Below are 25436 nucleotides of genomic sequence, written 5' to 3' on the forward strand. Positions count from 1 at the left end.
TGAAAGTGACTGGTTTTATACAGTATTTTTCCTAAAACATATTTTGCACATCTTCTACAGCACCATTTCTCCATCTGAAGAACCTTTCAAAACTGATTTTTCTTTGTCATTATTTTAAAACACAATGGGCATCTTCTTCAGCATTTGTCCTGCTTGATGGCGGGGGCCGCTTTACTGGTTTGTCGGCGCCATTTCACCCGGTCATGAGCCTGATCAGGGCGTATGCCAGCAGTCTGCAGATCGTCGTATTAAAATACAATGAGCATACTCCTGAATAAACATGTATCACATGAGTGAGACATTTTAAAGAGCCTCGTTTCAACTGAAACCTATCAATGTCTCCACTTCAGTAGCAGGTGTGGCGAACACCAAAACAGTTGAATTACAGATGTACATGATCAACATGATTAAAAATTGCATCCAGCCATTGTTCTTCCCCCAACTTACGTAATGATTTAACACTCTGCTTTGTCATTGGAGAACAGGCCAAGACAGTAAATAAGGTTGCTTACTTTCAAAGCAGGAATCCTTCAGCATCTTTGAGAGTGAGAGAAAGAACCCAGTCTGTTTCATGAGATGCATGTGATGCAATCCACAAAAGTTAATTTTACACATTTCTTTCAGTCTCAAAAAGGATGCTGGAGGTTGCTTTATATCTTTTTATACTCATACAGTTTACCTCCAAGCAGAGTGAAGGGCACAACAGAAGAGAATGAGGTAGCAAAGGCTGTGTTTGGTCCACAGCCTGGAGGATCTCCTTTTCTGTATAGAAAGGGGTTGCACATCTGCAGTTCTCTCAACATACTTATGAAAACATAAGCAGCGTAAGACCTTTTTGGATATCTGGTTTAGAACTGAACTATTTATCTCAGGAAAATACACTAAAAAGAATTAATCAGTTAAAATCAATTGAAGACTTTATAGCACAAAGCTGCTATTCCACGGCAGTTGTATGATCACTGGCACCAGATACATACCGGCATGAGTACCCTTGTTATCACACCTGTCTCCATTTGTGGAATTGAGCTAGTTTGTAAATGCTTGGTCCCATAACCGCACCTCCACATAGCCTCATAACATTTCTGCTGCTCTGTCATTTTTAAATTATTTTTTAAACAAGTTCCAGCAATGGTTAATTTTTTAAAATGCAAATATTATTAAAAATTATAAAATAAAGAGCTCAAGAAAGCAAGGGGCAAGGTAGTAGAGGGGAATCCCACCTCATGACACCACAGAAGTGGAATGGACCCATCCCTCAAGGAAGATGACAGGAAAGTGGTAGGATTGGCAGCTCCTGACAGGTTCTGCAGGGAACGGGTCAGACGCGGCAAGGAGGCAGGCCAACACTTCTGCATCAAGGCCGGTTTGCCTCCCTAAATTGGAGAATTTCTAACACAGTTTTTTCAACTAAAGTGACTAAATTGTATTTTCACTTAATTCATGACTATGTTATTAATTACACAGTGCTAAAAAGCTAACAATTTCACATTTTCCAGTTATGCTTTGCCTAATTCTGTAGGTTTTTTGCTCAATTATTTCTTGCTTTCTGTTAGTTCCTCAGGGTTGGGGAATTACAATTGTTTATGTCAGAAAAATCACATGACTTATTTTTGTTCATGATTAGAGCATGACTGTTTACTCTGAGCAGCGATCATCCAGCCTGCTCTGGAATGCTGACCTCAACTGAACTCCTCACTTGTGTTGCCCTACATCTTGAATGCTCCCTTTATTATATTCCAAAAACCCCTGTTCTTATATAAAAGAATCATCAATTTTAAACCACACACAAAATTTTAAACAGGCAGGTGCTATCTTTAATTTGTCCCCATTGCAGCATATTGAGGCTGATGTTTCTTGCTCAGTCTTTTGACATCTTTTAAACACATTGTGAAAAAGCTTTCTTTGCATCCTTTTTTATTTCCACTACAGGACATTTCCCTGAGAAAAGAAATTTTTCCTTAATAAAACCTCTCACATTTGATCTGTGGCGTCACGTTCTTGTGTTCTGGAAGCAGGGATTTCTTTGGCCCAGAAGGGGAGACGGAAGCCAGTTCGCAAATCCAGGAGGATGTACCAAGGCCTCATGCAACACCATCAATAGCTTCTTTTAGCAACAGAGCCTCCTCTACCTCAGCTTCCTGTGTTTTCACTTCAATCTTTTCCAGGCTGGATTGCCCACTTTTCCACAAAAGACTTTTTTCATATTTGGTTTTAAAAAGCAGCCCATGGCCTAAAGAACCAAAAAGAAAATGTGCCTTGATTAACTAGGTAGTATAGCCATGAGGGAAAGGCATATTATTTGGAATGGCAATTAGAGAATTAAAATTCCCCCAATATACAGGTGATATTTTTATAATTATATGAGGTTTCAAATCTTTTTTAAAAACGTGTGTATGTCCATGGTACAGAATGTGGCTATTTCAGGAAAATGGAAAATGGGTCTGAATTCACAAAACGTTTAGGTGGATTATTTTACACATTGTGGGTCTTTCATCTACTGCTTTGTATATACTGTATATCCGACCATAATTTCCCTTGGTTTACAGAAGATCCACAGGCAACGAAAGCAGCTGGGCAATGGCTAGAGTGATGGGCAATGGCTAGAGTGATTGTGACAACAAGCACAACTAGTGAAGACTCTTTCCCATGCTTATTATGCATAGAGCAGTGATATTAGCAAATGTGTTTGCCTAGACAATCTGATCCTTGACATGCCACTCAGCACTTATTCTAACCCCTTTGCAATCAAACCAAGACTTTGCAATCAAACTTTAGTTATCTACTGTATGAATCTGGTGCATGGAAAAGTCAATTACTTGTTAAAATTTGGCCCAAAGACTATCACAGAGTCTAAGGGAGCATCCAGTTTGCCATCTCATCAAGTTTCCCAGGAGCTGAGATCTCATAACACAGGCAAGATTGGTGTGTTGCACCATTTCCCAGATTGACATTTTCCCATGTTGGCTTTTAAAATTGAATGGAAGTGAACTGATAGATGTGTGCTGTTGCTCTGAAGAAGTCTAGTCTGCACCTTTCTGAAGATGACTCAGAGGATACATGATAGCCATGTTTAAATGTTTGAAAGGATGTCAAAAGGAAGAGAGGGTAGGATTGTTTTCTGCTGCCCTGGAGACTAGGACTTGGAGCAATGGGTTCAAATTACAGGAAAGGAGATTCTACCTGAACATTAGGAAGAATCTCCTGACCAAGAGCTGTTTAGCAGTGGAACTCTCTGCTTTGGAGTCTGGTGGAGTCCTTTCTTGGAGGCCTTTAAACAGAGGCTGGATGGCCATCTGCGGGGGGCTGCTTTGATTGTACTTTTCCTGCATGGCAGGGGATTGGACTAGATAGACCATGGAGTTTCTTCCAACCAAGATTCTAAATAAAGGAGTATTGCCATGCCCTGGCTAATAGCTCTTTTGGGTCCAGATGCTTGTATGAGTGGTGACTGGAGAACTACAAGCATTCTTGGAGAAAAGCAATTATCTGAACACATTTTAGACCAGAGATGGTATCAAAACAGCCTTCATTAGTCTGACCCACAACTTTTTGGGAATAAAATATAGGTTGTTGATTTTCCTGGACCTTTTTAGTGGCTGCCCTTCTGGTTACAGTTTGAATTAAAGATACTGATAATAGTTTGAATTAAAGATAAACAGCACTTAAAGCTCTAAATAGTGTAGAACCATGATAACTGGGAAGTGCTTCTCTCTGTGCATGCCTGATCAAATTATTCTAGTGCTTAGCATTAACAATGTTCAATTACTTGTAACAAATACTAATAGTCTATTATTGGGAAAACATTAGAACCTTTGAGCAGTACCTTAAGAGAATCCAGAATAAACAAAAATCCTAACTTTTCATAAGGATTAGAAATAGGGAATGATTACTAATAAATATTTTAAAAGGAGATGGAAAATAATTATGTAATTAAATATTACATACAGAATTAATAGCATAATAAAAGCTTAATTAATGAATAACTGCTGCTCTATCAAAGAAATATAATTTTTCAATAGCTTTCCAGAATATGAATATGGATTTTGCTTATTTGTCTGCCATGAACATTAAAAATGCAATTGAAAAACTTTCCCATCTCTTTTAATGTTTTTTTTATAAATTCAGAAATAGCTAATTTTTCTGAAAAGCTCAATCAGGCAAACCTAACTATAACCTAGACTTCATATGTCTTGATCTACTAATATTCTGAGCAGCAAAATATTCAATGGTTTTAACCTATTATGAAGTTTGGTTTAAAAATCTTTCTTTTACAAGTATTCAACTCTTATGGGAAAATAAGCCTGGACAGTATTTACCTGGACAATCTGCTGTTTCTCTAAAAGCCCTTTTCTTACAGCATCCTCGACACAAGTTAAATACACACTTGTTACCCTGGAAAAATAACGAAACAAACAGGTTTAATATTTGCATTGGAATCCTAAAATGTCAATAGGTGGGAAGATAAAATATTGCCTTGGTGTTGAACCAGGATATGAAACAAACAAAAAGCTATCAAAATTGTGCAGAACATCTTTCACAGGAAAAAAGAAAGGATTTCCTTAGGAAAAGAATGCTCCCAAGTCCAGATGTTAAATGGAAAGTCCACCAATGAGACCTTCAGAAGAATTATTGGGTTTTACAACTCTAGAAATGCCATAGTACCATGTGCTCTGTGTCTCAAGAGTCTGTTCTTGAAACTATGTTCAGATGAGAGGCTGAGTTAAACAAACTCCGCAAACAGCAGAATAAAAATAATCAATTATTATTCAATGAAGTAGCAGAGGCTTTTGATCTAATCCTATTTTTCTTCTTAATTTGATCTATTCAGAGTCTGTTGTGTAACACTGCCTCAGCAAAGCATCCTAATCCAAATGAATGATCCCTCCAACCCAAATCAAAGGAAGTTCCGACACAGGAGCAATTTGATTGGACAACGGTTCTAATCACATCTGTACTAGAGTACTGTGTATATTGGGTAGAAGGCATGTGAATCAATTTATAATTGAAGCAAAAAATAGCATACAATCCTGTGACAAGAAAACAATGCCTCCAAAAATATCATTTAGTCATTAGGAAAAAAGTCTTCTGTAAAGGGGGTGGGGTGGGGAGTGTTCTGATGTATAACTCTACACTTGTAAATTCTAATTTTGCACTTGCTACAGTATGGAAAACTCCCCAAGAACTGATAGTTCCAAATAAAGGATGTCTTTATCATTTAATGAGACCTGGTAATAGGGACACGGATGACCGTAATGCCATTTTAGCAGATTTTCAACTGCTTTCATCATAAATTTATTTTGTTGTGCACACTGCACAGTAGTCTCTCAAATCTATGAAGAAACCATACTACAGATGCTATAGTCTATCTTTTAGCATCCTTACCCAAGCATTGTTGGAGCTTAAAAATTGGATTAGTAATATCATACTCCTTTTTTAAAATATGTAAACCATCTATTACCTAATTTTAGAAGTTCAATAGGAAAAAGTATTCAGTTAATTATAAAGACAACACAGGAAGTAGGAAGTCAAATTTCCAGCTCTTTTTTGGTACAATACAGTATATCTAGCCCAGAATATAATGCAAAATGATTCTGTCCAGCAGATGGCAGCTCATCACCATAAACCAGAATAGCTAACTGCTGAATGACAAAAGTCTGCCATCCATTACTGTAATTAATTAAAGCAAGCCACAATTATACAAATACACACACACACACATATGGCACAAAGAGCAGGATCATAAAGTATGTAATGTTACAGGTTCCAACAACATCCTTAGTTCTGGTAGTCTAATGAGGTTCTGTCAGACAGAGGCATGTATGCAGAGGTCTATGGGAAAAAGGCCTGCATTCTAGATTTAAATGGTATTCTATTGGCAGAGAATTCCTTTTGAGAAAGTTTTCAGGATTAGCATTTCAGATTGTAATAAAGATTTCTTAGCAATAAAGTGCTGGGCAACAAACTCCTCTTTTGAGAAAGAGAACAAGCAATTCAAACTTTGAGCTTTGCCTTGGGCAGCAGTTTCACTCCCACTGCCACAAGAATACGTAATAGTAATTGTAATCTTACTTAATATTTGATGACAAAGGTATTAGTATTAACAAAAAGAGAGACAGATGATGACCTACCTTTGGGTTTCCACACTGATCACATTTCGCATATTTAGCTGAAAGAAAGAAAACTTTTAATAGTTCAAACTGGGATCCTTTTATATTTTAGTTATTGACAATTATAAATATATGAAATATATTTTTATAGGAGAAAATATAACAATGCAAAAGGATTTTAACCAATACAGATACCTCAAAGTTAAAATTAATGTTACTTTCTTAATTTGAAGATCAAAAAATTAATCCAATTCCTAAGTAGAATTATTCAGAAAAAAATGAAGAAAACAGGGATTGCATTTAACAAATTATTCAAAGTAAACTTTCACTACAGTGACTGAAACCATAAAACTGTAAACAAAACTTACCAGTTTTGAGAGTCACAACAACTTTACATGAAAATCTGGCTAATTTTCTGGCTAGTATTTCTACAGTATTTTTGATCTTTATTTTCTGTGCACAAAAGGTTATCAGCCACATAAAAGGAAAGGTGTTACGAACAAATTTCCCGTGGTGCTATCTATGCAATTTAGAATAAGAAGTCTTTACATATAATTAAGGCTGCCATCAAATTAAAGACCTCTTGGGCAATGTGTGCTGAATATTCCTCTATGTGATGAAATACAGTACAGTCTGAGTTTCCCTTATCCAGAATGCTTGGGACCAGATGTGTTTTGGATTTCGGGGGTGGGGGGGGTGGGTGGAATTTTTTGGTGTACCTGTATTTGCATATACATAAATAATAAGATAACTGGGACAAGAAGTCTAAACATAATGTTCAGTTATATTTCATATATCTGTTATACACACTGCCTGAACGTAACTTTAGACAATATTTTAAATAATTTTGTACATAGAACAAAATACAATGAACTTCCAGAAAAAGGTGTTACCATACTATCTCAATCACACAGAAGTATTTTGAATTTGTTGAGATAAGGAATGCTCCACATGTACTTACTATGTTTTTGAATGCCACATTATTTGATTAAATCTATATAATTCCACCAAAGGAAAAAAATATTTTTTATAAAGTTGTCTTTCTTGTTTAAGTGCAACAAAAGCAAAGGCCCATTCTACCACATACTTTCTACCATGTTTACATTAAAATTATTTTTCAAACAGCCATTTGATCTTTTGAAAGTCTGCCACCCAATTCATCAGGAACATGATTTGATCAAAAGGAATTTAATATTTTATCGCAAGAGTGCATAATTTTAAGCAAGCAAGTCCTTGAGCTCATGTTAAAAAAAACCTTCTCATTTAAAAGAAGGTGAGCCACAAATCTGCACGTTGTTTTACTGGAGAACTACATTTCTGAGTGGCTTTCAAAGATATGATTCTCTTTTAGGCCAAAGGTTGTACTCCTTAAACACCTTGCTTTAGGAGCACAAATGGCAGGGGATTATCACAACTACTGCCACGCTGCCAAATTTGGAAGTGGTATATCTATCACAATGACGAAATATTGCAGCCCTACATCTTACGTTTTAAAGATGGATCAAAGCTTTTATTAGGATTTCTTAATTTCTTCTTTTGTTTGTTCTTTGAAAGAGAATCCAAGGTCCCATCTTCCTCATCTTCCAAAGCTCGCTTTCCCCGTGTACTTCCTTCAATCCTACTAGCGCCATTTTCCTTGCATGTCTCTTTGGGCCTGCGAAGGTTAAACACCACGATATTTAAAAATAGAAGGCAGCAAGTGCTTTCTTTAAGGATCCCATTTTTATAGAAGCAAGTAGTATATGGAAAATAGCAAGGGTGGGCAAAATTCTGCCCTCCAAACTTTGCTGGACGACAATTCCCAGCATCCATTGTCATCAATTACACTGGCCTGGGCTGGCAGAGAAGCCTAGGCCACCAAGTTCTGCAGCGAAGCATTATGCTTGACCACAGTATATAGGTACTTGAAGGAAAAATGAAGCAATAGTCACGTTATGAAAGAAAGCTCTTTATGTCACTGTATATACAGTATAAAGTGACATAAGTATCCAGGATTTCATGTCACATATATACATTGGTAGAATATTCAGGATTTTAGGCTCCTTGGAAAATGATTCCCTAAATATTAGTCAGGAAAGATCATATACTACTCTAGAGAAAAAGAATCCCAAAGGAATTATCTTCAGTTCCCACTTCTTAAAAATGATATTGCCCATTTATGTTATGGCTAAATTACATTATTGCCTCCTAAGCACATAGCACTATCACTATGTGTGACTAAAAACATGCTTTGTTTGAGGCTTAAGAAATATCTCTCAAATCCAGAATGAAATCCCAGGGTAAACTGTATGCATACTTCACCATACAAGGGTGAGGGGAAGCAGGGACGAGATGGGCATTCAAAGGTAAGAGGATAATATCATCATCACCTCTATAGCAATTGATTTTTTTCCCCATTGTTGCCAGAGCTGGTGAAAAGGAACTCATCTTTGGCTTAGATTTGCTAAACTATCATTCAAAGATTGTAGATAACTGGCTTAACTTGTGCAACACATTGCACTGCAATACAGAGACTCACCCTGGTCGGAGATATGGCTGACAAATCCAATGGAAGAATGGCAATCCTCCTTGTGGATTCTCGCCTTCCTTCAATTGTGCTATTTCTTTCTGTGAGCACAATAAGAAATTACGACAAATTCAGCTTTCGCTGAAGCCATTCATTGTTACTGCCAATTCACAGAGCGAGCAAAAATGAATTGAAATAACATGTTTTAGAAACTTGGATACACAAGAATTGCTGAGCAAATTCACACATTCCCTTCATCTTTCTCTCTCTCACACACACAAAGACATGCCTTTCCTATCCCATGTCATTCCTTACTGCCTCCTCTGCCTCATGCCAGCTACTGCCTTCCCACATTTGCCACCATTACCTCAGCACCCATCTGCATGGTTTTACTCTTCCTTGTCATTTTCCCTTCATCTGAGTTTATTAGGCAGTAGCAGAACCTTCTCTTTTTTCGTCAGAAGAATGTTTTAAAATCAGTCTGTCCATAGCACCCCAGCCAACTGTCATCGTCATTTGTTATGAAAGCAGTATGCTTAGCTGGGGCTCAGAGGCAAACCAGAGAAATAAAGATGGCAGGTGGCTCAAAGATATGGTGCAATGTTAGGTCATATCATGGAGGAAAATAATGCTGTGAAAGTAGGACTGGATAATTCTGACTGGTGCTAACCAATCACAGCTAAGGGAACTTTGTGAAGGGGTGGGGGGGTCTATGGAGAAGAAGAGATACAAAGCAGAAGTTTGTCTCTAATAGAAGGCAGATAGGGAAAAGATTGCAGAGAGACAATGAAAGGATAGTCTAGATACAGGGAAAGCATTAGAGGGATAGGAAGGAGAGGGTACAGAGATGGGGAAAACTGTAATAGACATAGGAAAGTCAAACAGGGGAAGAATTGAATAGGAGTTTGTGGGAATTGTACATGATCAAACAATTCAGGAGTTAATATTTGATCTAATTATGAATTAACAAATGTCTACTTGTTTATTCTTTTTTCTGTAAAGTATGCCTAGTTGTTCCTGTTAAGTTTTGATAGGGATCCTGGTTACCTCAGGGAAACCACAGAGTATCACGGCCACTGGTCCACATAGAGCTCACCTTGAGGCCCAATACCCAATCTAGGGAACCTTAAGGGCATAAGGATCAAGAAGTGTGAGAGGAAAACAAGTGTTGCCAACTATGGGGTTGAAAGGGGATCCATCATAAGTGCATTTGAATGAAAGTACCTGGCAATGTAACTTCAGTTCTTGGTTAACAGCTATAAGTCCATCCAGTGACTTCACTTTTGCTAATTCATCACGCAGCCGATGATGAACTTGCAGCCTGGGGGAAAGATAACGTGAGCTGTGTTGCTTACCCATCAACAAGATCCCAAATCCAGTATTCTTTAGGCAGGCTTAGTTCTGCCATGCCCTTGAGATCCTCCTCATCTAACAGAATGTCATATGAAGGGATATAAGCAACCCAATTACTCACGTATGATGCCAAAGCTTAAAGAGATGAGCCCTGACATAGGACAGAGGGCAAGGGTACTGCTGTACTATTTCCAAGTATTCCTCAGCCATTTCCCAAACTACAGGGTTTCTTCCTTCAAACAAAGCTGGATTGTGAAGATTGCCCTCTGAGAAGAAAGAGCCAAAAGTAAGCTTTTAATTGTGTTATACTTGCAATGTTGGAGTTAGTTTCACAATGCTAACACACTGGGGCTGATGGTAGTGGAGCAATTCTAGGGGGAAATGACAGCAGGGCAGACTGTGTTTCACCTTTTCCTAAATTCTAATCTGTGTGCTTTTTTACACTCTTTTTCTGAGCTGGATATAGTGATTAGCCCCTCTAAATGTTTCATTTGCATTCCCTGTTCAGGTTTGAAAACATGTGTATGCCAAGACTGGCAACTGCTCCCAATTATTCAAACTGATTAAGCATTTTAATTTAGTTCGGAAATCTGAAAAAATGGCAAGAACATAATTTGAGTTTTTAAAACACATTTTGAGATTGAATGCCACAATACTCCACTGCTCACTCATAGAATAGTGTAACTGAGTATGGATTTGATCAAAGATCTAATCATTATACTAGGTGGTAGGCAACCTTTCCTGCTTTACTTCCCGGACAACTACTACATGTTTATGTTTAATAATTTCTAAAAGACAACAAATTCCTCCATAATTCAACCTTTAAGTGCCCAAAGTTAGACAAATGTCTGTCTCATACTGTGTTGTTCCACCTTCTGCTAAAACCACAGTGGCTAACATGTATGGCCAACATCTATATCTATCTATCTATCTATCTATCTATCTATCTATCTATCTATCTATCTATCTATATCTATACCTAAATCTAATCTAATCGAAATCTATCTATCTAAATCTATCTAAGTCTAAATCCATAATAAAAGTGAAAACCCATATGTGTGTATGTGGCACGGATGTCTGCTCACACAGACAGCCTCCGGTCTCCAAAACAGGCTATAGTTCCCAGGGTTAAGAATCTAGCAAGTCACACTTTTCCACTGACATTGCGGTTACAGTGAGCGCCATGAACATGTAGCCCAGCCCCTGCCAATGTCCTTCCCAAACACTACACCCCACCACCCAAGGAATGCTTTCATTTGGGGACCATTTCATTCTAGATTTTGCTTTTTCTTCCACCACAGGCAGCCATCCCAGGGTTCTCCATTGCTCTGGAATTTGCATGGCCCTGCCCACTGCCCTTTCCTTTCCAATCTCTCTGCCTTGATTTTGGGAGTTGTAGTTCACCTCCATCCAAAGACCACTGAACCCAGCCAATGATGAATCTAGACTTGGCACAGACTGAACTTGGCACACAGACTGAATATTGCCTGCTGTGGATACTGATAGATATTTCGGGGCAATTGCCCCGGGAATCTGGAAATTGCAGTAGTTCACCCCCAACCAGAGAGTACTGCACCACACCTGGTACACACGCCCAAAATGGCCAACTTATAATACTGGCAGGGTTTCGGGAGGATTCAGCCACGGTTCTGGGAATTGTAGTTCACCCACTCCAAACAGAATACATAACAGGGTTGTTGTATGTATTTCGGGTTGTGTGGCCATGTTCCAGAAGTATTCTTTCCTGACGTTTCGCCCACATCTATGGCAGGCATCCTCACACAGCCCGAAAGACATACAACAACCCTGTGATCCCAGCCATGAAAGCCTTCGACAACACAGAATACATAACATTAAAAGACAAATATTACCATTCTCAAATGACTCGGGCATTGCCGGGTCCCCAAGATAGTCCATAATAAAAGTTAAAACCTTGTATGTATGTATGTATGTATGTATGTGGCACGGGTGTCTGCTCACACAGACAGCATCCGGCCTCCACAAACAGGCTATAGTTCCCAGTGCTGGGGAGCCAGCAAGTCACTCCCGTCCACTGACATTGCGGTTACAGCGAGCTCCATGAACATGCAGCCCAAACCCTGCCAATGTCTTCCCCAAACACTACGGCCCACCACCCAAGGAATGCTTTCATTTGGGAACCATTTCATCTTAGATTTTGCATTGTCCTCCACCACAGGCAGGCATCCCACGGTTCTCCATTGGTGTGGAATTTGCATGATCTCGCCTACTGCCCTTCCCTTTCAAATCTGTCTCCATAACAAACACAGCAGAACTGAGCAGCAACTAAACTTACTGGAGGAGTCTGGGGTATTGACTCCACATGGTGGAAGTTGTAGTTCACCCTGCATCAAGTCAGAGCACTGTGACTCCTACTGGGGAATTTAGAGGAGTTGTAGTTCATCTATACCCAGAATACTATGAACCCAAACAATGATGGGTCGGACAAAACTTGCCATGCATACCTGATATGCCCAGATTTGAATACTGGTGGGTTTTATGGGGAATTGGCCTGGACATTTGGGAGTAGTAGGTACTGGGATTTATAGTTCACCTGCAATCGAACCCCACCAATGATGGACCAAGACCAAACTTGGCACACAGAGCCCCCATAACCAATAGAACATATTGGACTACTTTGGGGAAAAGGGAGTTATAGTTCACCTGCATCCAGAGAAACAGTGACCCCCACTGACAATGGACCAGGACCAAACTTCGCACAAACAAGCCTCATGACCAACTGAACATACTGCAGGGGTTTGTGGACCTTGATTTTGGGAGTTGTAGTTCACCTGTACCCAAAGACCACTGAACCCAGCCAATGACGGATCTGGACCAAACTTGGCACACAGACTCAACATAGCTTACTGTGGATACTGACAGATGTTTTGGGACAATTGCCCTGGGTATCTGGGAGTTGTAGTAGTTCACCCCCATCCAGAGAGCGCTGCAGCCAGGCGATGACCAGCCAACAACAGATCTGGACCGTACTTGGTACGCAGACCAAAAATGGCCAACTTTGAATACTGGCATGGTTTCGGGAGGATTGACCCACGATTCTGGAAATTGTAGTTCACCCACTCCAAACTGAGAATACATAATATTCAAAGACAAATAATGTCTTTTTTAAATAACCCGGGCACCGCCGGGTCCCCAAGCTAGTCCATAATAGAAGTGAAAAATTTGTATGTGTGCATGTGGCACAGGTGTCCGCTCACACAGACAGCCTCCGGCCTCCACAAACAGACTATAGTTTCCAGTGCTGTGGAGCCACCAAGTCAATCCCTCACCTGACTTTCAGGTTATAGTGAGCGCCACGAACGTGCAGCCCAAACCTTGCCAGTGTCCTCCACAAACACCATTCTGCCTCCCACCCAAGTGAAGGCTTTCATGCATGGCCCATTTCATCCTAGATGTTCTGTTTTTCCTCTAGAATTGACATCCCAGGATTCCCTCTCCCTTTCATACCATTTCCTGGCACACAGTGAACAGAGGAATTGATCAGCAACTGAATAAGAGGTTAGGGGAGAATTCACACCATGATTTACAAGACTTGTACTTGACCTACATCCAGAGAGTACTGTTCACCCAACCAACAATGCATCTGGACCACATTTACCACGGATGATGGGACTTGCAGTACCTTCACTGGTACTGTTACCCCCACCAACAATGGATTGGGATCAAACTTGGCACAGAGAATCCCCATGACCAACTGAACATAGTACAGGGGATAGTAGGAATGGACCTTGATTTTGAGAGTTACCTGCATCCAGAGAGCACTGAACCCAGTTGATGTCAGATCTCAACCAAACTTGGCACACAGACCCGACATGGCCAACTGTGCATAACGCCTGGTTTGGGGGTGATTTACCTTAGATCTGGGAGTTGTAGTTCACCCTTATCCAGACTGCACAGAACCCAGATGACGTCAGATCTCGACTAAACTTGGCACACAAACTACCCATGACCCACCCTACATCTTGGCATTGTTTGGTGGAGGATGGACCATGGACGATGGCACTTGCATATGGAAGTTGTAGTTCACCTGCACCCACTGAACCCAGCTGACTTCGGATCTGGAACACACTTGCCACATAGTCCCAACGTAGCCAACTGTGCATACAGGCCTGGTTTCGGGGTGATTGACCTTTGCTCTGGGAGTTGTAGTTCACCTTTATCCAGACAGCACTGAACCCAGCCAACGATGGATCTGGACCAAACTTAAGTGATATTTCCTAACATCCCAAAACAAATAGTGCCTTCTTCTAATAACCTGGGCACTGCCAGGTCCCCAAGCTAGTTCTTAATAAATACTGTTTGCGCAGACCAAGGTCAAAGGACAACTTTTATTTATTAATGTGAACAGTGTGTTTAATGTTGGACCAAATTAATGACCTCCTCTTCTTAAAATCAAATTATTATTTATCTATCGCTCCACTCATGTCAGCTACCACAGCCAAGTAACTGAAATGGAGCCTGCACTGTCTATTCAAACTGGTTTGATTCTGGGTACAATTCAAAGGGGTGATTATGACTAACTGAAAGTTTGTTTCTTCTTATGTGAAGCTGCTTGACTTTTAAAGATCATTCAGGAAAGGCTTCTTCACAGTGTCATCACTATCATGGGCAACATCTGGTAAGGACATGGCATTCCTTATTTATTTTAATGCTTTGAGCTATACATTGTTTTATTTATATTTGTTTTAACATACAGTGGGTTCTTCCTATCTGCTATGGTTTGGTTCTAGGACTCCCCATGGATATCAGAATCTGTGGACACTCAGGTCCCATTATATACAAAGCTCTAAAATGGCAAAATCAAGGCTTACTTTTTGGAGGGGTGATATTTTCAAGCTGTGGATGACTGAATCCATGGATAGATTTTATGGATACAGAGGGCCAACCATATACTGTAAGTAAGCCACTTTAGGTCATATACTGGAGGAAAGACAGGATATAAATCAAATAATTCCTCAAAGTTTAAAGTAATGTTTGAAGAGGCAGCATCACACAACTATATTTGAAGCAAGGTCAATTAATATGATGTGGACCTAGAATTTATTATGGCTTCATTGAACAGAGTAATTTAAAATATCTAAGGAGAAGTTCTCTTACCTGCACTCATGACACCTTGAACTCCTGTCTTCTGAATACATTTTTCCACATCATTCAGGTACTGTACATTTCCATTTGCAAAAACAGGGATGTTCACAGCCTTTCTATAGCAGCAGACAAAAAAGGCAATACATAAAATTGCAAAGAAAGTTCAGAGCAAGGCAAATCTAAAAACATTTTCTTCTGTGATAAAAGTGTCAATCTCACTTTACTGAACTACTTGATTAAGGCACACCTATGCCAACCACTCATGTCAGTTTGGATCTGGTTTGGGAAAAACTGGCTTTGCTGTGCAGATGATTAGATTGACATGTCTGGAACAGGTTTGAGACCAGGAAGATGATTACATTTAACAATGGAAGGTAGCCCCAAATTGGTTCCAGAATCTGCAGCAATTTTTCACATTTCCAGGAAAGATGCGCACTACTGCTCCAGAGGTGTGTGTGGGGGGGGGGGGGGGAGTGATAGAGGAGTGAAGGTATATCAATTACCCATCACAGGTGGTCAGTTAGCCCTCTGCTGCCCAGCCATGCCTTTGGGGTGTTTCACTCATTCTGAGTTTTACAAAGCACTCTAGTGCAGGTGGGGTTCTTTAAAGCACCTTCACATTCTGCAGAGTTGATCTCAATGTGCAATGTAGTTGAGGTGTAAAACTCATTGAAGTGTGTTAAGGGGCTTAACTTGGTAGTTCGCCCAACTTGGCTTGATTCACTTTAGACACTTTAATTTGCATCGCAGCATACTTTGGTGGAGAGTGTTTTATAGCTGCTGCAGTTTACAGTCAGTTTCAAGCTGAAATACATGCTCAGTGTCAATGTGTCCATAACTGCATGCATTTAGTCTTGGTCTTTGGTAACAGGATTTTTAAAACCTGTTTCACATCACTATGCTGCCGACTGGAAGCTTACCTCACTGCCTGTATGTGCTCCCAGGAGGCCACACCCGCAAGAGGCCCCTTCTGTTCTTTAGTGCGACCATGGACAGTCAGGAGCTAGGACAGAGTTATATTTGTTGTTTAATGTGTATGAATTGAATACAAGAGAAAATGTGCTGTCCTCCCCCATGCTCTTTGTGTTAAGATTTCCCTGCCTCTAATGCTGGGTAGGGATTCAAATTAAATAGTAATTTTCCCATTTTCAGCTCTGAAGCCTCAAACCTGAAACATTCTGAACACCGAATGTTCTAATAAGAGCAAGGGAGTATCTTCAGACAACATAACTAAAGCCTATTTTGTAAGAATTCTTTGTTTTAATGTCAATTAAAAATTGAACTTGAATGTGGATCTATTGGTTTCTATAAAAATGCAAATAGAATAGTAGGACTGGTGATGATATCTTTGTTTTCACTTTCTTCACTGAACATCAGTTCAGTGACAAACCCCAGCAGCCATCTATTTTCTATTAAACCTACTGTTTCACAAGTGAAAGTTTCCAGCCTCCAACTTGTTTAAGTACAATGAACTCAGTCAGGATGCCTAATTTCTGGTCCTAACTTTGCTAGGAAATAGCTTTACTTCACCTTTTTCGCTTTATGGAACATAAGTTACTAAAATTTCCTCAAGTATGCAGCTTTTTAATTGAAAAATATGAGAGCCCTGTAATTAATGCAAAGTAACAGGGAACAGTAGATTCCCTACTTGACAACCAGCCTCTTCCAGCAACTGGGCATATTTCACAGTCTTGGCAATTTCTGGGAAAACACGGATTTTGCATGTGATAGGAACAGAGAGCTTCTCGTTAGCCAACATAACTGGAAAACAAGACAAAGATCACTTGTTGATAATCTGTAATAGAGCTTTAAACAGCAGCACTGCTTTCTCCCCCTGCTTTGCATAAACTACATGGCCTACTATATAATGGAACAGCAAGCGAAAAGGAGGACTGAATGCAACTAATTCCCACAACAGAAGACTTATGTCAGCAGAAAGAGGAAAGCAGTTTTCTCTTATTCCTTCTCCCATCTCCTGAAAACTCTCTGAATCAGATTTAAAGCATGGTAGACCAGCCTACCAAAGAAAGGGAAATTTATATTTTCACTGGAAATGATGCCTCTATTCCACTGACTTCAGCCTTGAAGGGAATAATGGGATTCTACCCAGAAGACTCAAAATGATCTTTCTTCAAGTAAAAGCACCACATACTGAACACCATCATATATTCTTTTGCATGGGGAGTGTTCGTATCAGCTGAAAATCAGCCCTTCTCACAGGCACTTATCCTGTCCCTGAGATCTTCATCTGAGATCCATCTCTGAGTGTCCCACTGAGATGAAGCAGGTAGCTGTGGAGTTATGGGTCCTCCATGCTAACGGCAGCCCTTAAAGAATACCCACCTCAGAGAGGCCTTGTATATTTTTACTCAAATGGCAGCTGGTAAAGACTTTTCTATTTTCAGACTTTTAAAACTTGAAACTTTACCTTACATGTGTAATTTTGTTTCTGATATGTTTTGATTTTAAACTGGTATCTTTTAAGTTCTTTTTCCACTCTACTGTTTTTCATTCCACTGTTTTTAAAATCAGTTATGGCTTAATATGAGCAGCAAGGAGATATTTTATTATAAACCCTGTGTGTTATGTAATATGAATAAAATTGTATCCTCCAAAGACAGTTTTCATTTATTTTGCTATTTATTCTTACTATTAGCCAGCACTGCCTCTCTTTTTTCACCACTTTATATATTAATAAAAAATGTGCCACAGTTCACCTCTAAAAGACAATGTCTTCTTTTAAAGATCAAAGCTGAATCCATATACACTGAATACACTGACTCTTCCTGACAATTATTGTATTTACATCCTGCTCAAGAGTTTCATAGACTTACTCATTCTCCGAAGAAGGTCCCATTCTTCCTGTAGGAATGCTCCATAGTGACCTACGAATAAATAAATAATTGTTGTTTTTTTTTAAGACAGTCAAATGTAATAATTTACTGTGGGCTATACAAAACAGATCCACATAAATGTTTCTACTTGGACAATGAACTTCATTTTCTAGATCCTACTTAAAAGATAAGCTATTCCCTCACAGTTCATATGAGAAATACAATGGGCTAGTGCTTGGCAGAGACTGAAAGCTTTAGTAGAGGGAGTTCCCATTAAAATTCTGTGCTTTCCACATCAACTGAAGTTCCCAGGACCCCAACTCAGCATCTTATCTGCCCTTTTCTCATATAAAGAGTGTGGTCTTTATTTCCTAAATGTTGTTTGAAATTATTGCAAGAAAGGAAGCCAAAAAAATAAAGTAGCCCAGCAAAGCATTTAAAAGCAAGTTTAAATTAAGAGAATTAAATGGGTGTATTTTATGTTTTAACAGTAGCAGAAAGCAAGGCTGCCATTCTAAACTCAGACTCCTAGGCAGCACTGACCATTACACCCAGTTTGCAAGTACATGTTTGAATTGCATTGTCCCTCTAATTCATCTGGATTGCGGCCACCCAAGAACATACTCAGCAATGCTAATACATTTTATTCAAATATTAATGGGGCTTACACCCACATTAAGCCCGCATAAGCCTGTATTATTTCAGATTCTAACCTGCACATACCTCTCTTTGCAATCATCTGAGGACACCCCAAATTCAGGTCAACAGCATCACAATAATCCTGAGCCAGCAAGGCGGCCTGAACAAATATTTCTGGGTCATTGGCACAAAACTGTGAAAGGTATATAGAAGACAAAGAATAAATCAGACACATCAACACTGAAATACCAGAACTATGTGAATAAAATAGACTACTATATAACTGAACTCTCAAACATCATGGTTGTTATTCTATTCAAGATATTAAACAATCTTATTTCTCCTCCATCCCGGTGTTTTTTGGCTACTTGGCAGGTTCCTCATATTAATAATTTTTAACATAACAAGAGTACAAAATTTTCTGTCTTATTACTACACACCTTGTGATATTTGCCTGCATTACACCACAAAATTGTCTTCATGAAAATCCAGACAGATTAAAAGTTTCTAGACATCAGGATTCCATGTCCAGGAAAATCTCCCCAGTAATTCCCCTTAACTTTCAAGTTTCATTGTACTGCTCATGGAGAAATCCACCCTGTATTTTTAAAGTGCACTGTTTTGCAATGTTATTTGGATCACTGCCCATGCCAGGTAGTATTGTGGTGAGGCAAGTCCTCTCTAAGAAACATGGGAAGATACTGCCAAGGATGTACACAATAATCTGTGTCAACAAGGTTGTTTCCTGGAAACATCTGTCAGCTAATCCCCTGCCACAATGAAAAACTGAGTTATATATCTGTTGTCGTTGTCGTCATTGTCGTCATCTAAATGAAGGTTGACAAAGCATAAGCACAAAAAGAAGCCAATCTGACAACAGTTCCAGTTTGGAAGAAAAGGCTACAATTAAAAATGATCATCCAGACACATCCTCAGACTACTTCTCATCATTCTATCTCATGGAGAAATCCATTTGCAGTAGTCCGATTGTTATTATAGGGAAGTGTTTGTGTACTGGACATGATCTCTTTGTACAATGAGTATATATTATCTATTGTTTTTCACATAGGTGGATTTGTAGTTTTATTATGAATATTGGATCATTTAAGTAGTTGTAAACCATTGTTCTAAAAAATTTCTAAAACCATTATAGAGTAGCATCACATAATATTCTAGAGTATAAAAACTCATGCAATTGTTATTACCTGCACAATCAAAGGTCTATCTTCTGGACACACATCACAATATAGGTTTTCCTTACGGTAATTGGCATCTCTGACAAAGACCTGGGCATGCAGCATAGGGGTGTAACACAACTGGGCCCCATGGCGGCGGCTTAACAGTCTCCAAGCCAACTCACTCTGATCCACCATGGGAGCAACCACAAAACGGGCACTTTTCAGTGTGTTTTTCCAGAACTCAAATCCCTTAAGTTTGGTCATCTTCCTGTGACTGGAAGAAAATTTAAATAATAGAGGCTAACATTCTCCAACTGATTCAAGCAAAGACAAAAATGTAATTTTTTAAAAATGCAGCATTGGATACAGTGACTATTAAAAGTGTTCAAATGACATTTACATGTCTTCCGGTTTAATCATACACAGTTCCTTGCAGTAAGCACATTCAGTGGAATACAGAAAAGATTGAGTAATTTTATCTAAATACATATACATCTATGTAAACTCAGATTTGTATAGGATGGATAAATATTTGTGGAGTCGGTGTGCGTGTGCATGCTGATAAATGTGTGTGTAAGACCATGTTCAATTCAGATAACAGTACTTGCAGATCTCTACTATATTTTTGCAAAACTGTAACAGAATAAAAATTGCACATTTTTATAGGACTATAAAGTCAGGAATATTTGTGTATGTCCATTTTTCCAACTATAATTTTATGATTCTGTGGGCTACACTGTTTCACATTATCGCATTACCCCACATTTTGTTATTCTGATTTGTTAAAGACTTACACTAATTTCTGACTGCCCAAACAGAAGCCAATGGGTTTTTTCACCACTGCAATCTTGTCCCTTAATAATGCTACACTCAGAATAAAGAGTATATTGACAATAATGCTACATAAATAGCACCAAAACAACACTGTCGTCTAAAAATTAAATATAAACTTTATTTATACCCCAGCTTACAACATCCACGAGCAAAGCACTGCAAGGAACCAAATTTAAATTGTAGATAAGTAATGGTTTTATTACTCCCTGTCCTATGAGGGTTTCAGAGAAATAGGTGTGTTAGTCTGTTTCAGCATAAAGAAAAGGAGGAGAAAGTGGATATATGTGGGAAGAATCTAGAAGTACAATTGAGAGTGATTTATATTTATTTATTTATTACTAAAATTAAAAATTCCTCCCTTTACTTTTCTTTTCCCCACTTTTTACACCCCATGAAGCTGTATCAGCAAGGTTGGAAAATCTCTACATTTCAAATAAGCAGACACTATTCCAGTATACCTAGGCTCTTTCTCCAATTTTGCCTCACTAGAGCTTGTGCTCTACATCAACATTTCTAAGATCGGCCCTGCAAGTACGAAAATGGGTCTCCAGTGCCATCCTGCAACTAGAGACAGGCTTCATAAAAAATTGAGGCCAGATTATCCCTTTCTCCCCTTGGTCTTGCCCCACTAACTGTGAGGGATGCTTCCAGTCCACATGGAAAAATGCAATACCAACTAAAATCTTATCCCTGGGCTTCTCTCCAGGGTTGCTACTCAGCATGGGACAAGATGAAGCCAAAGCACTCATTAAACAACATATATTAGAAACAGAATACCAACTGGATCTAGCCAGCACTCCAACATTCAAACCAGTAGATACCTCGACTCCCCTATGCCATATATAACTAATCTAGAGGTACCCAACTATCAGAGGGCCTTTACCCTGACACGGTGTCATGACCACCCATCAGCTGTACTCGAGGGTTGATATTGGAAGACCCTGTATCCAGAGGCTCCTCCAGTGCCTGTTTTACAGAGACATTAGAACCAGACTCATCTCACCATTGCTAGATAAACACCCAGGGCGTTCAAGACAATTGTACATCACTTGTTGCTTTCAGATACCAACTCCATTATGACCTGTAATGTTGCCAAGTTCTGTGTGGCAGTGCTTAGAATTCGCACAAGTCTGCATTCTAACTTATCAGAAAATTATAACTATAGGTTTAATATTCTGACCCCCTAGTCTCGTAGACCTGTGCCTGACTCTACTCCTAGACCTGTGCCTGACTCTACTCCTTATGCTTCCTTCATATTCCCTTAATGCTCCTATCTCTCCTTCCAGATTCTCTTCCGTTTTCATTTCCTTCTAGGTTTTTAAAATTATAATTTTATTAGTGTTTTGTATTTTAGCTTTTTAATACACCTCTGTATCTTAGCTTTTAGCCTAGATTCTAATGAGTTGAATGTATTAAGCTTTTATGAGACTGTACCCCATTCTCCTTATGCTGGTCTATGATCGTAATAAAGATCCAATTGATTAAGAAAGTGTATCACCAACACAAAATGTTTGGAAAGCTTTGCTGTTGGCTGTTTTTCAGAGTTAGGAACTGGCCAAATCACCTCTGAGGAGATTCCCTGCTTTAAAAACCCCTATAAAATTCATGGGATAGCCACACAATGACAGGTGACTTGAACACACATACAAACACAGGTTTGCCTTAGTCAGAAATGATGTGAAAGAACACAAAAATAACATTACAAATTCCAAAAAAATTTCTCTGTGTCTCAGTTTTTAGGGCCTGTTCCTGGGTTTATTTGGGGCGCTGATTGAGAAAATTACATTGGATAGACCACATCAGCTCTAGTTTCTTGAATATGATTATCTTGATTTTCTATGGGCATACAGATGGCGACTGGTATATGTCCTGTATCAAAAACTAGAACTGATGGAGGAAACCGGTGCCATTTTTGGAATCAGCAGGCATACTCAGAGGTGTGAGGTCTCTTGGAAACTAGGAAAGTGGGGTTTATATATCTGTGGAACGTCCAGGTTGGGAGAAAGAACTCTTGTCTGTTTGAGGCAAGTGTGAATGTTGCAAGTGACCACCTTGATTAGCATTTAATGCCCTTGCAGATTCAAAGCCTAGTTGCTTCCTGCCTGAAGGAATTCTTTGTTGAGAGGTGTTAGCTGGCCCAGATTGTTTCATGTTTGGAATTCCCGTTTTCTACAGAGACACTCACAGGGACACCTCAGAAAGTCCAAAAGTGGCAGGTTAAAACCTTGAATCTCAACCAGTGGCTGATATCAGATGAGAAACTCCTTCCTGGGCACACAGAAGAATGGGTGACTTGGAAGGCGCTGAACAGACTGCACTGTTCTGATACCACAAGATGCAGAGCCGATCTTAAGAAATGGGGCTACAAAGAGGAGTCCACGACATGCGAGTGTGGAGAAGAGCAAGCCACAGTCCACTTACTACAATGCAGCCTGAGCCCTGCCACATGCTCAATGGAAGACTTTTTTACGACGACACCAGAGGCACTCGTAGTGGCCAGCTTCTGGTCAAAGGAAATTTAGCATAATGCCAAGTTTTTAACTTTGTTTGTATTTTTTTATACATTATAACTACATTCTCAATTTGCTTCTGACACGATAAATAAATATTAACCTGAATATGCATATATATATATAAACACACACATACATATATGTGGCCCACCCCGTGCATGCATATATATACATACACACACACTAGCTTGGTGGCCAGGTTATTTAAAAAGACCCTGGTTTGTTTTTGGATGTTAGGTAGTTTCAGTGTGGTCATATGTTATGATATGCCTTACAAAAAAGCTCGGTATTTGCTTTTGTTTTTTATGAATGCTCCTGTTAGAAAATGCATAAGGATTTGAGTGAATTACAATTCCCCAAAATCTTGGGTAAACTCTCCCAAAACTCCACCAGTATTCAGTTGGCCGTGTTAGGTCTGTGTGTCAAGTTTGGTTCAGATCCGCCATCTACTGGGTTCAGTGTTCTCTCAAACGGGTGAACTATAACTCCTGGATGTCAAGGTCAGTCACCCCAAACCCCACCAGTATGCAAATTGGGCCATGCTGGGTCTGTGTTCCAAGTTAGTTCCAGGTCTATTGTTTGTGGGGCTCAGAGGGCTCTTAGATTGCACCTACAACTCTTAGAAATCATGCTTAATTCTTCCCAAACCTCTCCAGTATGTTCAGTTGCTGATCAATTCCTCTGTTTGCTGTGTGCCATAGAAAATAATAGGAAAGGGTTGAGGGAGAGGCAGTGGGCGGGGTCATGCAAATGGAGAGAGAAAGGAACATTGGGATATGCTTGCTGTAACCTGCAATGTCCTGGGAGGGGGTGACTTGGTATCTCCTCAGCACTGGGAACTATAGGCTGCTTGTGGAGGCCGGAGGCTGTGTGTGAGTGGACACCCGTGCCACATACATACATACAGATTTTCACTTTTATTATGTGGATAGATAGATAGATATATCCACACAGCAGTGGTTCCCAACCTGTGATCCATGGACCACCAGTGGTCCTCAAGAACTAAAATACGGTCTCACCATTACTACACCATTGCAACGAGAGCAACTGGTCTCGTGAAACCCTCTTATAGTGTCGAAGCAATGGGGATGTTGGGAGGGGAAAGGCTGACTACCCACGAAAGGCAGGCACAACAAGTCTCCTGATTGCTGCTTGTCCTCTTCCTCCCTTCCCCTGAGTGGAGCCCTTTATGTGGTGCCTGGAAGTGAGATGGTGCCTTGGTGTCTTTGTTTTTAGGGCTATTCCTGGGGTTATTTGGGGTGACAATTCAGAAAACTGCATTGGATAGACCACATCAGCTCCAGATTATTAAATAGAGGAGCACATGGCGACTACTGGATATTCTGTATCAGAAACTGATGTGGTCTATCCAATGCAATTTTCTGAATCAGCACTCCAATTAATCAAACCGAATCAAAAGTTGACCAAAAACTGATTCGTAACCCTTTTGGTACTAATGTTGGAAAGTGGTCCCTGGTCAAAAAAAGGTTGAGAATTACTGATACACACACACACACACACACACACACACACACAGTATTTGCATGACTGCTATCACTTGAATCAAAAGCGATTGGTCTTATGGACCTTCCTCCCTCCCTAAGAAAAACCAGGAGCGCCCAGGCCTCCCTGATGCTCTCCAATGGTTCTCAACCTGTGGGTTCCCAGATGTTTTTGGCCTTCACCTCCCAGAAATCCTAACAGCTGGTAAACTGGCTGGGATTTCTGGGCGTTGTAGGCCAAAAACATCTGGAGACTACTGCGTCCTTCTCCAGGAAAGCCAGGCGGTTGCTCGCTCTCTCTCTCTCTCTCTCCCCAAGGGCACACTCTCGGGCCCAAAGGGGAGCTGCCCCTCCGCCTGAGCAGGCAGCAGCAGTCCTCCCAAAGCAGGCCCATCCCCTCCCTCTCCTCAGCCCTCTCTTCGCCCACGCCCCATTCCCCTTCCCCTTCCCCTCCCGGCGCGTTACCTGGCGCCTAGGCCGCCCCCGGCAGGGCGCTGCGTCGAGAGCCCGCCGGCGCCTCCGCCATCCCACTCCGGCCGGCGAGGAGGCTGCGGCGGTGTCGCACCAAACCAGGCCCCCTGGAAACGAGGGCGCGGGCGAAGGAGGCCGCTCGCCTGCCTGCCTCCTATAGGAACGAGAGACCGCTGCGACGCGACGGGAGGGAAGTAGGGAGAGAGGGGTGCGGCCCACCTGGCTCCGTGAGGAGAGATACGCTACGACCTTGTTATCCACGGGGAAGGGGAATCCCGTGGGCTCACTGTGTCCTTCACATATTATAGGGCGGGCACGGTGTGTCTGTCTCTTTAATGGCTGTGGCGGAGAGGGACCCTGAGCAACACCTGACGA

General features: G+C 40.3%; 1 protein-coding gene across 2 annotated transcripts; it reads right to left on the reverse strand.

Moving 5' to 3' along the window:
• On the reverse strand, window positions 1-25379 carry dus1l (dihydrouridine synthase 1 like). 2 transcript variants are annotated; one of them, XM_062973949.1, is made up of 14 exons: window positions 25281-25379; window positions 19769-20015; window positions 18648-18756; window positions 17925-17975; window positions 16739-16851; window positions 16011-16093; window positions 15103-15206; window positions 10088-10232; window positions 9838-9934; window positions 8626-8714; window positions 7595-7761; window positions 6129-6166; window positions 4317-4392; window positions 1-2230 (listed from the first exon to the last, which is right to left on the reverse strand). In XM_062973949.1, the coding sequence occupies exons 2-14, from the start codon at window positions 20003-20005 to the stop codon at window positions 2082-2084; spliced, it is 1458 nt and encodes a 485-aa protein (XP_062830019.1). In that variant the 5' UTR covers window positions 20006-20015; window positions 25281-25379; the 3' UTR covers window positions 1-2081. The 2 variants fall into 2 exon arrangements, with proteins under 2 accessions (XP_062830019.1, XP_008102777.1); XM_008104570.3 differs by lacking the exon at window positions 25281-25379 and adding an exon at window positions 25056-25201.
• Window positions 25380-25436: the final 57 nt, after the last annotated feature.

This window comes from Anolis carolinensis, chromosome 2 (genome assembly GCF_035594765.1).
Source record: "Anolis carolinensis isolate JA03-04 chromosome 2, rAnoCar3.1.pri, whole genome shotgun sequence".
Classification (NCBI taxonomy): Eukaryota; Metazoa; Chordata; class Lepidosauria; order Squamata; family Dactyloidae; genus Anolis; species Anolis carolinensis.